At 30.8% G+C, this 16582-nt stretch overlaps 2 protein-coding genes and 1 non-coding gene across 3 annotated transcripts; all 3 read right to left on the bottom strand.

Annotated features, from left to right (window-relative positions):
* Positions 1–4111: 4111 nt before the first annotated feature.
* Positions 4112–5176, bottom strand: LOC8269262 (germin-like protein subfamily 1 member 16). Its single transcript, XM_015718104.3, has 2 exons — positions 4971–5176; positions 4112–4854 (listed from the first exon to the last, which is right to left on the bottom strand). The coding sequence occupies exons 1-2, from the start codon at positions 5092–5094 to the stop codon at positions 4301–4303; spliced, it is 678 nt and encodes a 225-aa protein (XP_015573590.1). The 5' UTR covers positions 5095–5176; the 3' UTR covers positions 4112–4300.
* Positions 5177–8994: 3818 nt separating this feature from the next.
* LOC112534580 lies at positions 8995–9101 on the bottom strand. Its single transcript, XR_003078868.1, has one exon. It is a non-coding gene; the product is annotated as a small nucleolar RNA R71 (small nucleolar RNA).
* A 6022-nt stretch (positions 9102–15123) lies between these two features.
* On the bottom strand, positions 15124–16405 carry LOC8269263 (germin-like protein subfamily 1 member 16). The gene is made up of 2 exons (XM_015718103.3): positions 15996–16405; positions 15124–15877 (listed from the first exon to the last, which is right to left on the bottom strand). The coding sequence occupies exons 1-2, from the start codon at positions 16117–16119 to the stop codon at positions 15324–15326; spliced, it is 678 nt and encodes a 225-aa protein (XP_015573589.2). The 5' UTR covers positions 16120–16405; the 3' UTR covers positions 15124–15323.
* Between the last annotated feature and the right edge of the window lie 177 nt (positions 16406–16582).

Below are 16582 nucleotides of genomic sequence, written 5' to 3'. Positions count from 1 at the left end.
TCGAGTTCTTTTGTCTCTTTTGTAGCTTCTATTCATCGCCTTTCTGAGCCTCTATCTTTCAAAGAAGCAATTCTTGATCCACTTTGGCAGTGTGCTATGGCTGAAGAACTAACTGCTCTTCATCAAACCCGTACTTGGGATTTAGTGTCCCTTCCTACAGGTAAACGTACTATTGGTTCTCATTGGGTCTATAAGATTAAAACTAAGTCTGATGGGTCTATTGAACGATATAAAGCTCGTCTAGTGGCTAAGGGTTATTCTCAGGAATATGGTCTGGATTATGAGACAACTTTTTCTCCCGTTGCTAAAATGACTACAATTCGAACTCTTATTGTTGTTGCTTCTGTTCGTCATTGGGATATAACTCAAATGGATGTTAAAAATGCTTTTTTGAATGGAGACCTCCATGAAGAAGTTTATATGGTTCCTCCTCCTGGCCTTGATCATTATCTTGGTGAAGTTTGCAAACTTAGAAAGGCTCTTTATGGTCTCAAACAGGCTCCTCGCGCCTGGTTTGAGAAGTTTTCTACTGTGATTACTTCACTTGGCTTTCATCGTAGCAACCATGACTCTGCACTGTTTGTCAAATGTACTTCGGCTAGTCGGATCTTGCTTTCCTTATATGTTGACGATACGATTATTACAGGTGATGATGTTGTCAGAATTAGTATGTTGAAGTCCAAACTGACTCGTTGCTTTGCTATGAAGGACTTAGGTCCCCTTCGCTACTTCTTGGGTATTGAAGTTGCTTCATCTCCTAAAGGGTATCTCCTTTCTTAATCTAAGTATATTTCTAATATTTTTGAGCGTGCTCGTCTTTATGATAATAAGACTGTTGATACTCCGATTGGACGCTCGTTATTCTGCTTCTGATGGTTCTCTGCCAGATCCGAGTTTATATCAAACTATTGTTGGAAGTCTGGTTTATCTTACTATCACTCGTCCTGATATCGCATATGCTGTTCATATAGTCAGTCAGTTTGTTACTTCTCCTACTACAGTTCATTGGGCTGCTGTTCTTCGCATCTTGAGATACCTCTGCGACACTTAGTTTCAGACTCTTCTATTTTCATCTACTTCATCTTTAGAGTTATGTGCTTACTCTGATGCTGATTGGGCGGTGATCCCACTGACCATAAATCAACTACTGGATTTTGTATTTTTCTAGGTGATTATTTTATCTCTTGGAAAAGTAAGAAGTAGGACGTCATTTCCCGATCCTCAATGGAGGCTGAATATCGCACTATGGCTTTCACTACTTGTGAAATAGTTTGGTTGCGATGGTTGCTTGCTGATATGGGTATCTTTCTGCGACAACCGACTCCTTTATATTGTGATAATAAGAGTGCTATTCAGATTGCACACAATTCGGTCTTTCACGAACGGACCAAGCATATCAAAATCGACTGTCATATTATCCGTCATCATCTTCAGAATGGCACCTTGACATTGCCTTTTGTTTCTTCTTCCTTACAGCTTGCAGACTTGTTTACAAAATGTTTAACTGCTTCACGTTTTCGTTTTCTGTCTGACAAACTCTCGATGCTTGTTGCTATCGCATTGTGAATTTGAGGGGAGGATGTTAAACACTGTAATTCAATGTTTATTGTAAGGGTAGTATAGTCTTTTCTATTCTCTTAGTGTTAGAGTATAAGTAGCCCTTTTTGTTTTGTTTTAGGGTTAAGCTTTATTTGTGCATACATTACTTTTTTTCCTTCAATCGTAACAAATTGATATTTATAATTATTCAATACCTTAAAATGATTATGTAAAATATGATAATAATTATAATATTTTCATTAGAATATAGATTTCATGGCATAATTTCATCATTTAAACTTTGGTTAATATCTAATATTTTCATATTTTCTTATCTATTACATCCATATAAAGATATTCCGCCCTTAGGCGGACACACATCTAATTATAAGGTTAATTAAGATATTTTAAGAAATGTGTTATATGCTTAGCTTTTAGTATACACGTCCAATTTAATGAATAGATGTTTAATAAATTGGCAGTAGTTTTACTTCTTAAGTGTGGATTAGTTAATTTTAATAAATAAATATGTGTAATTTTACACATGTCTTTGAGTTAAATCTTAATAAATTTTAAATAAATAGCTAGTGTTAATTAGAAAAAATTTTAAGCTTAATTAGGAGTTTTATTTAAAATATACAATTATTCTAGTATTTTATTTATTTTTTGGTTTATTTAAGAATTTATATTTGATTTTAATAATTTTTTTTTTCTTTTTATAGGAAATATGAGAAAGAGATCCTAAAAGAGCATGAAAAGCTATATCACAGCTTCCACCGTAGCCATGCTTGTGCCTGTATTACACACTGGAAGAAGGATAAAAAGTATGACTTGACACATAATCGTGCTAAAGGCCGTGTCTATTACTGGATTCTAAAGAATATGACACAGGAATCACGCGAGCGCGCTTTAAACCGTGTTTGCTTCTGCTCATTTCAAAAAAGCTGTATGACATGACATACAGGTGTGTGCCAAGCCGTACCAAAAGGCGAAGGACGTGACATGGTCGTGTGCCAAGCCATGTCAAATAGAAGAAAGTTATCTTTTACAATAAGCTCAAAAATTTAGGATAAAATAGGATTTTCTTTGAGTATTGGCTATAAAAGGGTGGACAAGTAGCTATTTTAGAGATATAACCATCATAAATATAAAGCTTTTGAAGACTAATTCAAGGAGATCAAGAAAAGTTGTGCAAAGATTCAGAGTTTGAATTATTTATTTATTTTTCTCCTTTGATTTCTTTAATGATGTTTATTTGTATTACCACAATCATGTACGGCTAACTCTTCTTAGGGTTTGGATTTGCGTAGCTAGTTTATTACTTATCTGGATCTTTATTTCCTTTCAATGAATTAATTTTTAGTCAATTTTATGAGTTGCTTTTACTTGTTCTTGTATTTAATTTTAGGCCTCATTAAATACATGTATTTGATAAATTAGAGACAACGAAAGTTGCATGATTTATCAGCTTATAGACTTACAAGACTTAGGAACCTCGATCACAAAAATAAATAAATCTTTTGGGAAGTAATAAATTACTAAGGAACTTAATGAACCCTAGTTAATTGATGTGACCATGAAAATAGGCTGTAATAGATATTGATATTCTTAGATAAGTTCGAAAGAGATTTTAAGTAATTTAAGTGATTTACTCTTGACTAAAGTTAATGATTTGAATTATGAAAAGATCTTGAGTAATAACTAGTGAAACAAATCCGAGCTCTAGTTTTAATTATTATATTTTCAAAAAAAAATTATTATTAGCTTTAAGCTTACTTTTTCCTGTTAATTACTTATTCAATTACAATTATTCGATTTTATTAGATTGTGGAAATACAATTAGAGCTGACACTTGGTATCAATCTCCTTGTAGGAACGATACTCATATTCACTCTTTATTACTTGTTGTAATCCGCGCACTTACAAAACTTGCCTAACATGTCTTTATTATGAGAGCGTTGAGTTCTTTTTTCATAATGGTAATAATATGGTGTTGAGTTCTCTTTCGTGTGAAAGTAGGGAAATGATTGAAAAGATGAAATTTGATATTTAAACAATTAATTTTGTTGAAAGATATTTATGAAATTAATATGTAGCTTAATACTATTAAATGAATCAATTAACACGATTGATGACTGTTATAAATAAATTTTTTTATATATATTTTTAATATTTGATATTTATTTCTATTTTTCTAAAAAAGGAATATATATGTTTTCACTTGCTCTAAAATAGACAAGTCTCATTATCAAAAAAAAGAAGATAAACAAATCTCAAAATCCAAACCTTGGAAATAATGGCAGTTGTAATTGTTTTGTTCTGTTAAATAATAATTGTAGTTGTTCACGTAAATATGGACAGTGTAAAATGACTTTGAAAAACAATCAACAAATTAATTAAAAGTATATATATGTGCAATGACCTTCGATTGATTATCGTCCATCTACTAGTTTACTGTAGAAATCAATATATATATATATATATATATATATATATGAAAGAGAGAGAAGTCATTATTTTCCTTATAATTACATGCATATGTATGAGAGAGAGAGAATGGATGCTAAACAAATTGCGACAGGATAAATGTCATTTATTACATTCAAAATCAAGATGGTGAGAGAGACATATCCTCGTTGATCTTAATTAATTTAACTAACACGAGGAATGGGACACAAACATTCTCCTTATTCGAATTCACGTCATTTTAGATGACTTAAATAAGAAAATTTGGGCAACACATTTTGAAAATAAAACTATTTTATGAGGGATTGGCCCACTCCTGTTCCTGAAGCTTGCGGACTAAACTTTTGTCCAGATGAAATGCTTTGGCCACAACTTCAAGATTAATGGAAGGATCAGCTCCGAAAATCCCATTAGCTAAAGTCATCACTCCTGGATTTTGGCTAGTCAATGCAGCAAAAGCAAGTGCAGGAGTCTTACCAAGATTCAATTGAAAATGAATCATTCCAAATGGAAATACAAATACATCCCCTGGTCTTAGAATTTTGCTGAACAGACGATGATCCGGATTTGATGTTACAAAACCAGCATAAACAGTTCCTTCTAAAACCATTAGGATTTCAGCAGCTCGGGGGTGTGTATGTGGTGGGTTTAAGCCTCCATTCGCTGCATAATCGATACGAGCTAAGGTTATACCGTTGGTGTTAAGTCCTGGTATCACATCAGCAGTTAAAATTGTGACATTTACTCCAAGTTGATTGGATGTATTTGCACGAACATTAAGCCCAGAATAAAAGAAATCATCTGCTGTTACATTATCTGGATTCTTGCAAAACTGTCCATTCACGAATACTGCATCAGGAGGACATAGTTAATATTATATAATGCATAAATAAGAGAAGAAAATAATAATGAAGAAAACTCTATATTTATAAGATCTCGAAGTAAGAAGCTAGTATATTAATTACCGGAAGAATCAGAGCCATCTGTAGCTACACAGAAGTCTTGGAGAGGGCTAGGATCAAAAGCAGTGGCAAAAAAGGAAGCCAAAGCTAAGACGAGAAGAGATACGAGAAAATTAATAACTTTCATGATGCTTGTTTTTGGTGCTTAGAGTTAGTTTTTTGGATGTGTTGTTGGTTTTTCTCTGTAGCTGTGAGAAATATTTGCATGGAATGCATGGCAATTTATAGATGACAAAAGAATTACACTATTGAAGAAGCATGCGATATTAACTTTGCTTTCCTACATTTGGGCCACAGCTCAATTATTTTCTTGTTTGTTCTTTTTGACATGGATTCTTGCTGATTTGTTTGCAGGCTCTATTTTGAATCAAACGTTCCCTACTTACATTTTTCAATGGAAGTGGGCTACAGTTTTAAGAACATAGTCATATTAGTTAATTCTTTTAAGCTGCAGTCTTTGTGGAAATTATTTTACTCTATTATAAATAAGTCCCTTGAGCGTTTTCCTAAGGCATTATTAAGAGTTTGGTACATTATTATGTTAGATTTGTGTGAATATCTATTGATGACGTCCGGAGGACAATTCTTTTCGGTAAATCCCTCTTTAAATATTTTGGTCATTTGGAAAATTTATTAGGTACAATTATTGCAAAAAATTCTGATAGTTTAGAGAGCAATTACACGTAATAATATCACAGTATTAGGCATGATCAGCTGAGCAATTACTCGAATTCTACTCACAAACTGTTCAAGTTTGACTCCACTAGAAAGTTAAACCGCAATAATTTGAACAATAAGCTTAGTTGAATCTAGTCTAGCAGTACTTGACTATCTACATTGAGCTCACAAGTTTAATAAAGTATTTTCAAATATATATATATATATTATCCTTTTTCAATTTATTCAAATATAAATTATTATAATATAATTTCAAGCTCAAACTCAAATTTAATTAGTCTATCTCATTCAAAGCTCCAATTTAACTCAAGCTCTATATATGTTGATCAATGATTGAGAGAGTGGGGGGGTGGAGGGTGACCATGCCACGCCCCATAGCTCAATCTTATCAAGAAGCCTTCATATTAGTTAATTATTTAACCTTGGGCAGTCCTTGTGGAAATTAGTGTTTATAACTGCCTTCATATTGGATCGTGCCTGCCTTCATAAGGATAAAAAGGATTATGTCCTATTTCTGTTCTTATTCTGATCAGTTTGTTGTGAATGTGTAAATATCAGTTCTAGAAGGAAGTTTCTTGTCCATGAATGTTCACTTTCTTCATGGGGTACATTATTAAAAAGTTTATCAATATGACTAAAACTGTAACTTGCAAAATAAAAATTGAATCAAGAGCCAATGTAGCTGGTATCTTGAAGTTAAGAGCAGAGGAAGTTGAGCATGAAAATTGAGTCGGATGTCAAATAAATATGATTTCGGTTTATAACTCGTGAGACATTTGTAGTGCAAAAAATACAGCCTCTACTTCAAGTGGATCAGTGGGGAGGAGAAAATCAAACCTTTTAATTTTAACCAACAAATCTTCCTTCACAATCGCCAACAACAAAACCTATCCTGGTACTAAGTCCACTCATTACAAGCTATAGAGATGGAAGAGTTTCACCGGATTCAGGAACTCGATTTGGCTTGCAAAATTTGAAATGATCCAATACTAAAATTGTCCGAATTTAAAATAATTCAAACCCAATACAACTCGAGAATGAAGTGATTTGAGACCTAAATAACATGAAACTAAATCAATCCGGACTTAAAATAGTCAAAAACTGAAAATAATTTGAATCTAGCATCGACACGACTTGAGAGCCGATACAATATGATATAAATTTAAAATGAGGCAAAAAATAACTTTTTATTAAAATAAATATTTATTTTATAATGTCTAATTATCATATATATAAGTAATAACTTTTGATAATAATATTCTTCATATGTTTTATTTAATTAAATTTAAGAAATATATTTTGTAATCTCATTTTTGAATTTATGATCTTTAAATTATTGCCCTATAAAATGTTAATTATTAAAAAAAGAAATTAGCTTGCCTTCATATATATAATTGATCGATCCAAATTATATATAGATATTTAAGGATATTTTAGAGCTTTAATTATATATTTCTATATATAAAATGGTTAAAATATGTATTTTTACCTCACTTAAACTTAATTGTCTATTTTTGAGTAATATTAGCAAAAAGAGAAAAATATAGAGCTAAACACTCGAAAAGAAGCTTAATTAGACATTGTTCGTGTCAAGACCCAAGATTAAGACACATGGACTGCTAATTACAAGATTCAAAAGACATTTTAGTCATTTTGTATAATTATTAGGATTTATATTAAAAGTTATTTATGGGATAGTATTTGATGGAAATAAAGGTACTTAAAGTCTTATCTATTAGATAGACTTATATTAGTATACTTATCTATAAGAAAATTTATATAGAGGATGACTTTTTTCTATATATCTCTGCAAAACATAATTCTATGAAGGAGAATTTTCTCCTATCTGCTTCCCACACCTGCCTACCATTATCCTCTCTATAATTCTCTACAGTTCTTCCATAAACACTTTAGTTTAGTTTTTGCTACTCTTTTCAAGATCTAAGGAGCTTTTCAAGAAATAGAGAGTGAGGACCAATCATCTTCCTACTTGAAGAAATTCTAGATCTAGAGGGAGCTTTTATTTATCTGTTTTATATCTTTCTATTTAATACTATGATCATTGGGTTAAATATATTAAGCTAGTTTTCACAAGTGTTTGGTTTAGCCATTTTACTTTTGTATGAATTTTGTTATTTATTTATTTAATAAATGCGTTCTTTACCTTCATATATGTATTAGTTTCATCTATTATTATTGGTTGACCATCATATATCAATTTAATAATAATATTTGTTATGAAAACCTTTAGGTTAAAAGTATTAGAAATATCATATTTACTTTAATCTATATTGGTATAAGAAACCTAGGTTGCATCATTAGCTTGAGTGATTTAGGGAAAAGGCACATCACCATCTCATTCCTTAGATCTAGGCTTAAAGTAAAACAAATGAGATTACTGAGTAAATGGCTAGACTAAATACTATTTTTAGTATATAGTTTTAGATCATAAGCATTTGCATTTGCATTGTATATTTTTTTATTGTTTAGTTACTTTATTTTATGATTATTATCCTCTCAACATACTGATTTAGAGTGTTTATTTACTTTTATTGTTTTATGTTAATAATTAGTCTTTATAATAAGTGGCCTCATAGTTCCTTGAGAGATCGACCTCGTGGTGAACTTACTCTTATTATAGGTACAGTTCGTGCACTTGTGAGTACTAAAAAAGACACATCAAGTTTTGGCGTCGTTGCCGAGGAATTGTGTCCAAATTTTATTATATTGATTGATTATCAAAACTGTCTTGTGTTTCTTAGTTTATTTTGTGTTTTATGATTTATTTTGTTTATGTGTTTTTGTTTTATTTATTTCTTTTGTGTTTTGTATTTTATTTATGTGTTTTTATTTTAAAATATTATTTTTAAGTTTTTTGTTAAATCTGAAATTTCTTTTTGTTTTACATGCCTAGCATGAAACAATTAGAAGAAGAATCAAAAGAAGAAGTTGATATCATGGCAAACCCACCAAGAAAAATAGGAGCTGAAAGGCGAATGGCTATGAAAGATTATGCACGGCTTATTATTAGTAACATTACTGCACTCATAGTTTTAGATAATGCATCTAGGAATTATGAACTAAAGAACATTCATTTTAATACGCTTCTTTCATTTTATGGTATGCCTAGTAAGGATGCATTAACATTCATTAGAGAATTTTATATTATAATTCATACTTTTTCATTATCTGGACTTAATAAGGATCAACTAAGAATGAGGTGTTTACTTTATTCACTGGAAGGAAGAGCAATGGCTTGGTTAATGACCTTGCCTCTTGATTCTTTGAGAACTTGGAATGAAGTTTATTAAAAGTTTATGAGTAGATTTTACTCACAACTAAAGACCAAGGAATTGAAAGCTGAATTACTAATTTTTATCAAAAGAATACTGAATCTTTTCATGAAGTATGGAATCGCTTCAAATCACTTTTATCGCAATACCCATACCATGGATTTTCACTCCCAATAATCAACCAATTATTTTACGATGGGTTGACACAATAAAATCAATGTATGGTTGATAATGCAGCTGGGGATGCTATGTTACAAAGGACAGTTGATGAGGTTGATGACATTTTTGAGATGTTATAAGCCAATTCTCAACAAAAGAGTGTGAGGACAAAAAGAGTAAAAGTAAATGAAGAAGTAGCTAGTAGTGAGATGGCCATGCAATTGGCTGAATTGACTAAGCAAGTTAAGATGCTTGCTTCAATAAAAGAATTCACCAAATAATGAGGCATGCGGTATTTATGGTATTTATAGTCATGGTGCTAATGTTTGTTCATCTTTTGATAATTACATAGGAAATATGTATGACCAAACAAATTTGATGGATTCTTACCAACCATGCATCCTATAAATGACCTTTATTCTAACACATATAACATAGGTTGGAGAAACCATCCACATTTTTCTTGAAAATATAATGACCAAAACCCACCATAATTATTGAGAAACTGAAATCAATCTTATTACCAAGACCAATATTCTCAATTCCAAAGGGACTCCAATCATTTCTTTCAAGATCAAGAACAAACTCTTCGATCTAATGAACAAATGAAGCCAAGTTTGGAAGAAACACCAATCATTTATGATGGCTTTTCATGATAGGATAGAGAAGAATGAGAAAAGACATATTCCATTAAGGCTTCAATGAAATGTTTAGAAGCGCAAATGGGACAAATCGTTGAAGAGCTCAATAAAGAGAAACTATCAAGTCAATCTGAGCAAGTCAATTCCACTAGTACTATTAGAAGAGGTGAGGTTGTCGATAATATTGCTATGGAAGCTAAAAGGAATTCTTCTTCTTATGCAGGTACACCTAAAAATAATAGATTAGTGCAAATCAATAAGGAGAGCATACAAAAGGAAGAAAAAGTAGAGCCTAATCTTAGGCTTGAGAAGAAAGAAAAAAAAAAAAATTTCTGGACTTGAATTTCATAAGGCAACTCAGCTTTATAGACTACCTATTCCTTTTCTAAACCAATCCAAAGAGAGCAAAAATGATACAAAAGCCATGTTAGATTTGGGAGTAAGCATCAATTTGATGCCTTATTCGATGTATGAACGACTTGGCTTAGGAGAGTTGAAGCCTACCACTATGTCTCTACAATTTACTGATATATCAATAAAATATCTTACATGTATAGTGGAAGACTTGCTAGTACAAGTAGGTAAGTTAATAATTCTTGTTGATTTTATAGTGCTTGGCATGGAAAACACACCAACAAGGGATAAAAAGCAAACTATACTCATTAGTAGACCTTTCATGGCAACTACTAGAGCTGTAATTGATGTGCATGATGAAAAACTTACCATGAAGTCATACTTGAAAGGAATGGCTTATGATAAGTGCGTGGATAAACGCCCACCATCAGCATAATCAAGAATGTTTAGCTATAGACAATAAATTTAGTAATTGTATTTTTATTTTTATGCATTTAAGTTATGTTTATTTTTATTTTATTTTATTTTTTTAATTTTATTTTTATCTTGTAGACCTATGATGGAAAAGTGAACATTCCTACCCTCTTTGATTACCAAAAGGCAATTTTTCTCCATGTGAAGTAATTAAATCCCCTTTAGAAATATTTTATTTTTAAGCGAGGCATGTTACGGCAGTGAATTTTCACACGGGCCTGTAGCAGAGGCACCGCAGGAATGACATGGGCTGCAGCCAGCACAGTGGGCCGCGTAGTCGCGGGCTCTCCGCGAGGGAGGCAGCTGTGGCAGCACCAACACCAGCGCGAGCCGCGAGGTCGCGGGCCACACATGGCAGACGAGGCCATGAAGAAGACAGCCGCAGCAACCCTAACTGCGAGGTTGCGAGCCAACCGCGAGGTGCACAGCAGCGGCAACAACAAGCCAGCCTCGAATCGCGGAGGGCCGCCAAGTGTGCACCAGAGTAGCAAGAGCTTGACAATGCGATCGCGGGGTGCTGAAAATTCGTAAGAAAATGCAAGAATTTAAAAATGATAATATACTTCTAAGGTTTGGATGGTGGAGATTGGAATTCAAGTTCATGGCTTACTATACATTGCAAAACTCCAAGAGAGTATTTTAAATTTTTCATCTCTTCTTAATCTTTATTTTTATATATACAATGACATTGAGAACAATGTCAAATTTAAGTGTGGAGAGGGAAATAGAATATTTCTTTGATTAAGCTTTATACGTCATATGCCATGAAAATTAGTAACTTTGGTGAATTTTTATAAAATTTTAAAAGTATCTACTCAGCTTTTTCTTATTATTTTATATAAGAGTCAATGAAAGAATGCTATTATGTTAAGATTCTTGAACTTTTGAGTTAGTTTTTAATATGTATAAATGTAAACTCATGAGTTATTTGCACTTAAATGATGAAGTGTTCATCTTTTGCATGTAGACATGATGAGTAGTATGGCAACATTTGACATAGATATGATTACAAGTGTATGATTTAGGTTATTATTTTATTATTTTTATTATGGTTTATCTAAGTTTGTGAGATATGGTATGGCGATTTAAAGCTCTAAGTAATATATTCTACTCCGCTAATTTTAATTATTTAGTAACCGGGGATCTTTATGACTAATGTCGATTTTCATATAAAAAGACAATTGAGATTATGAGTATGCAAAACATCTTGATGTATGTTTTTATTGAGTAACCAGGTGCATTCATCACCCATATTTGTATTTGCGTAAAGAGGCATAACATCTCAAGAAAGAAACAAATACCCCAAGTATTACATAAAAATCCAAAGGGTGTAAAGAAAAGAAAAGAAAAAATATAAGAGCTTCAAAAGCAAGTGATAAAAATGTATAAATGTTTATTGATCTCTTGTTATAAATGAAGGTTTTGCCTTTTTGAATAGCGTTAATGGTAATATGGATTATGCATCATAGTTGTATTCTTTGAAGATGAGTTAGACTATTTGTTGTGAAACATGTATAAAGAATTGAATGCTTGTGTCTTTTGATAAAAAATGATTAAGTTTCTATTTTTAAAGAAAATTATTATGATTCAAGTGTTCTTGTGTTTACATGATATTTGCATTAGTGAGATTCTTTTGAATAATATCTTTAAGCTGAGTATGGATGTTTTTTTATGATTTTTGTAAAAATTAATTCTCAGTTGCTATTTACTTGAGGAAAAGTAAAGATTTAAGTGCGGGGGGTATTTGATCGGTCCAAATTATATATAGATATTTAAGGGTATTTTAGAGCTTTAATGATATATGTTTATATATAAAATGATGAAAATATGTGCTTCTACTCACTTAAGTTTAATTATCTATTTTCAAGTAATATTAGCAAAAAGAGAAAAATATGGAGCTAAAAGAAGCTTAATTGGACATGTTCGTGTCAAGGTCCAAGATTAAGACGCATAGACTGCTAATTACAAGGCTCATGGGACATTTTAGTCATTTTGTATAATTATTAGAATTTATATTAAGAGTTATTTATGAGATAGTATTTGGTGGAGATAAAGATACTTAAAAAGTCTTATATATTAGATAGACTTATATTAGTATAATTATCCATAGGAAGATTTATATAGAGGGAGACTCTTCTCTATATATATCTTTATAGAACCTAATTCTAGAAAGGAGAGTTTTCTCCTATCTGCTTTCTACACCTGCCTACCATTATTCTCTCTATAATTCTCTATAGTTCTTCCATAAACACTTTAATTTTTAGTTTTCATTACTCTTTTTAAGATCTAAGAAGCTTTTGAAGAAGTGGAGAGTGAGGACCAATCATCTTTCTACTTGAAGAAATTCTAGATTTAGAGGGAGCTTTTACTTATTTTTTTTATGTCTTTCTATTTAATACCATGAGCATTGAGTTAAATATGTTAGAATAGTTTTCATAAGTGCTTAGTTTAGCCTTTTTACTTTTATATGAATTTTGTTATTTATTTACTTAATGAATGATTTATTATTATTGGCTGACCATTATATCAATTTAATAGTAATATTTGTTATGAAAACCTTTAGGTTAAAAGGATTAGAAACATCATATTTACTTTAATATATGTTGGTATAAGAAACCCAGGTTGCATTATTAGCTTGAGTGATTTATGAAAAAGGCACATCATCATCTCATTCATTAGATATAGGCTTAAAGTAAAATAAGGAGATTACTAAGTAAATGACTAGACTTAATACTATTTTTAGCATATAGTTTTAGATTACAAGCATTTGCATTGCATTGCATATTTATCTATTGTTTAGTTACTTTATTTTATGAATATTATCCTCTCAATATACTAATTTAGTGTGTTTAGATTTACTTTTGTTGTTTTATGTTGATAATTAGTCTTTATAATAAGTGGCCTCATAGTTCCTTGAGATATCAACCTCGTGGTGAACGTACCCCTTATTATAGGCACGGTTCGTGCACTTGCGAGTACTAAAAAAGACACATTAATAATAAATATTAAGACGTAAAAATATTAATAAGTAAGCAGATAAAATAATGATGAGAAGATTAATTAAATAATTTTCAATGCCGATATCATTTAAAATTTGAAAAAACCTTAATTTGTTAACATAAATATTTTCTCAAATAAACTAAATAATTAAATTAATCTCTTAAAAATTAATAATGGATTTATTTTCATAGGCATCTTTAATTATTTTTTAGAATTTTAGAAGCTTTACCAAAAATATAACTTTCACAAATTTTATCTAGCATCTAAGTTGGGTATTATCTTGTTTAGTACTAAAATTTGTACTATGTTCCTGTTAGATATCAACTTTCTAATTTTCTGTTTTTGATACCAAATATTTGATTTTAGTTATACATTAAAATATTTAAATTCCTTTACATTTATTTTTTTATATTTAATATTTCTTTTTATTTTTATATCCCAAAATTTACTTATTAAACTTAATTACTATCCATAAAATGACTATATATGTTTTGACTTGCTCTAAGATGCACAAGTCCCAATATAAATAATCTAGAAACTATTATTTGTTTATCCGTGCAACGCACAGTTGTCGTTATAATTTTGATTATAAAATTAAATTCATATATACAATTTAATAAAAAATTTATATTTTATATTAATTTATAATATTCTAAAAGGTAATAGTAAGCTAATTATTTTTAAATATTTTTCTTAATTTTTTTAAATTTTAAATTATTATTAGTACAATAATATAAAAATTATTTTTAAAAATATTTATTAATTAATTTTAGAAGGTTATGAAAACAATCAGCAAACTAATTAGGAGCATATATATATATATATATATATATATATATATATATATATATATATATATATATATATATATATATATATATATATATATATATATATATATATTTTGTATGCATGTGCAGTGACCAAGTTTGTTGTAAGAATCAAGATCTATTATTTAATATGCAGATGAGTCATCATTTTCGTTATAGTTGTGCATGCATATGTACGAGAGAGAGAGAGAGAGAGAGAGAGAGAGAGAGAGAGAGAGGTATATCCTCCTCGATTTTAATTAACTTAACCAACACGAGGAATGGGACACAAACATCTTCCTTATTCGAATAGACTTCATTTTAAATTATTTAAATAAGATAATTTGCCCAACATATTTTCAAAATAAAACTATTTTATGAGGGATTGGCCCACTCCTGTCCTTGAAGCTTACAGACTAAACTTTTGTCGAGATAAAATAGAAAAGTCTCATTATAAAAAAAAAAGATACACAAATCTCAAAATCCAAACCTTAGAAACAATGACAGTTGTAATTATTTTATTTTATTGAATAATAATTATGGTTGTTCACGTAAATATGTGCAGTGTAAAATGGCTTAGAAAAAATAATCAACAAATTAATTAAAAGTATATATATACGCAGTGACCTTTTATCGTCCATCTATCAGTATATTGTAGAAATCAAGATATATATATATATATATATAGAAAGAGAGAGAAATCATTATTTTCTTTATAGTCACATGCAAATGTATAAGAGAGGGAGAATGCTAAATAAATTACAACATTATAAATATCATTTATTACATTCAAAATCAAAATGGTGAGAGAGGTATATCCCCTTTGATCTTAATTAACTTAACCAACACGAGAAATGGGACACAAACATCCTCTTTATTCGAATTGACGTCATTTTAGATGACTTAAATAAGAAAATTTGCACAACACATTTTCAAAATAAAACTATTTTATGAGGGATTGGCCCACTCCTGTCCCTGAAGCTTGCTGACTAAATTCTTGTCCAGATGAAATGCTTTGGCCACAACTTCAAGATTAATGGAAGGATCAGCTCCGAAAATCCCATTAGCTAAAGTCATCACTCCTGGATTTTGGCTAGTCAATGCAGCAAAAGCAAGTGCAGGAGTCTTACCAAGATTCAATTGAAAATGAATCATTCCAAATGGAAATACAAATACATCCCCTGGTCTTAGAATTTTGCTGAACAGACGATGATCCGGATTTGATGTTACAAAACCAGCATAAACAGTTCCTTCTAAAACCATTAGGATTTCAGCAGCTCGGGGGTGTGTATGTGGTGGGTTTAAGCCTCCATTCGCTGCAAAATCGATACGAGCTAAGGTTATACCGTTGGTGTTAAGTCCTGGTATCACATCAGCAGTTAAAATTGTGACATTTACTCCAAGTTGATTGGATGTATTTGCACGAACATTAAGCCCAGAATAAAAGAAATCATCTGCTGTTACATTATCTGGATTCTTGCAAAACTGTCCATTCACGAAGACTGCATCAAGAGGACATAATTAATATTATATAATGCGTAAATAAGAGAAAAGAAAATAATAATGAAGAAAACTCTATAATTATAAGATCTCGAAGTAAGAAGCTAGTATATTAATTACCAGAAGAATCAGAGCCATCTGTAGCTACACAGAAGTCTTGGAGAGGGCTAGGATCAAAAGCAGTGGCGAAAAAGGAAGCCAAAGCTAAGACAAGAAGAAATAGGAGGAAATTAATAACTTTCATGATGCTTGTTTTTGGTGCTTAGAGTTAGTTTTTTTTCTTTTTGATGTCTTATAGGTTTTTTTTTTTGTAGCTGTGAGAAATATTTGCATGGAATGCATGACTATTTATAGATCACTATTAAAGAAGCATACAATGTTAACTTGCTTTCCTTCATGTATATGGACCACAGCTCAATTATATTTTTGTTTGTTTTTCTTTTGACATGGATTCTTGTTACTTCGTTTGCAGCTCTATTTTGCTGGTCCAACTTGCCCAATTCCGAATCAAACCTGCCTTAGTTAAATTTTTCAATGGAAGTGGGCTACATTTGGTTCTTCCACTACTTCTTCTCTAGCAACAATGATGTTTTGGCTCTCGAATACCACTGCTCTTATCAACGTTGTCAATGGACTTGGTCTTGTTCTTTTGGTTTAATTTTATTATTAATTAATTATTTGTTTGATTTGTGCTTAATTGAGAAGAG

The sequence above is a fragment of the Ricinus communis genome, chromosome 10 (assembly GCF_019578655.1).
Source record: "Ricinus communis isolate WT05 ecotype wild-type chromosome 10, ASM1957865v1, whole genome shotgun sequence".
In the NCBI taxonomy this organism is placed as follows: domain Eukaryota; kingdom Viridiplantae; phylum Streptophyta; class Magnoliopsida; order Malpighiales; family Euphorbiaceae; genus Ricinus; species Ricinus communis.
The sequence above is the reverse complement of the archived record's forward strand: the minus strand, read 5'-3'. Positions and strand labels throughout refer to the sequence as shown.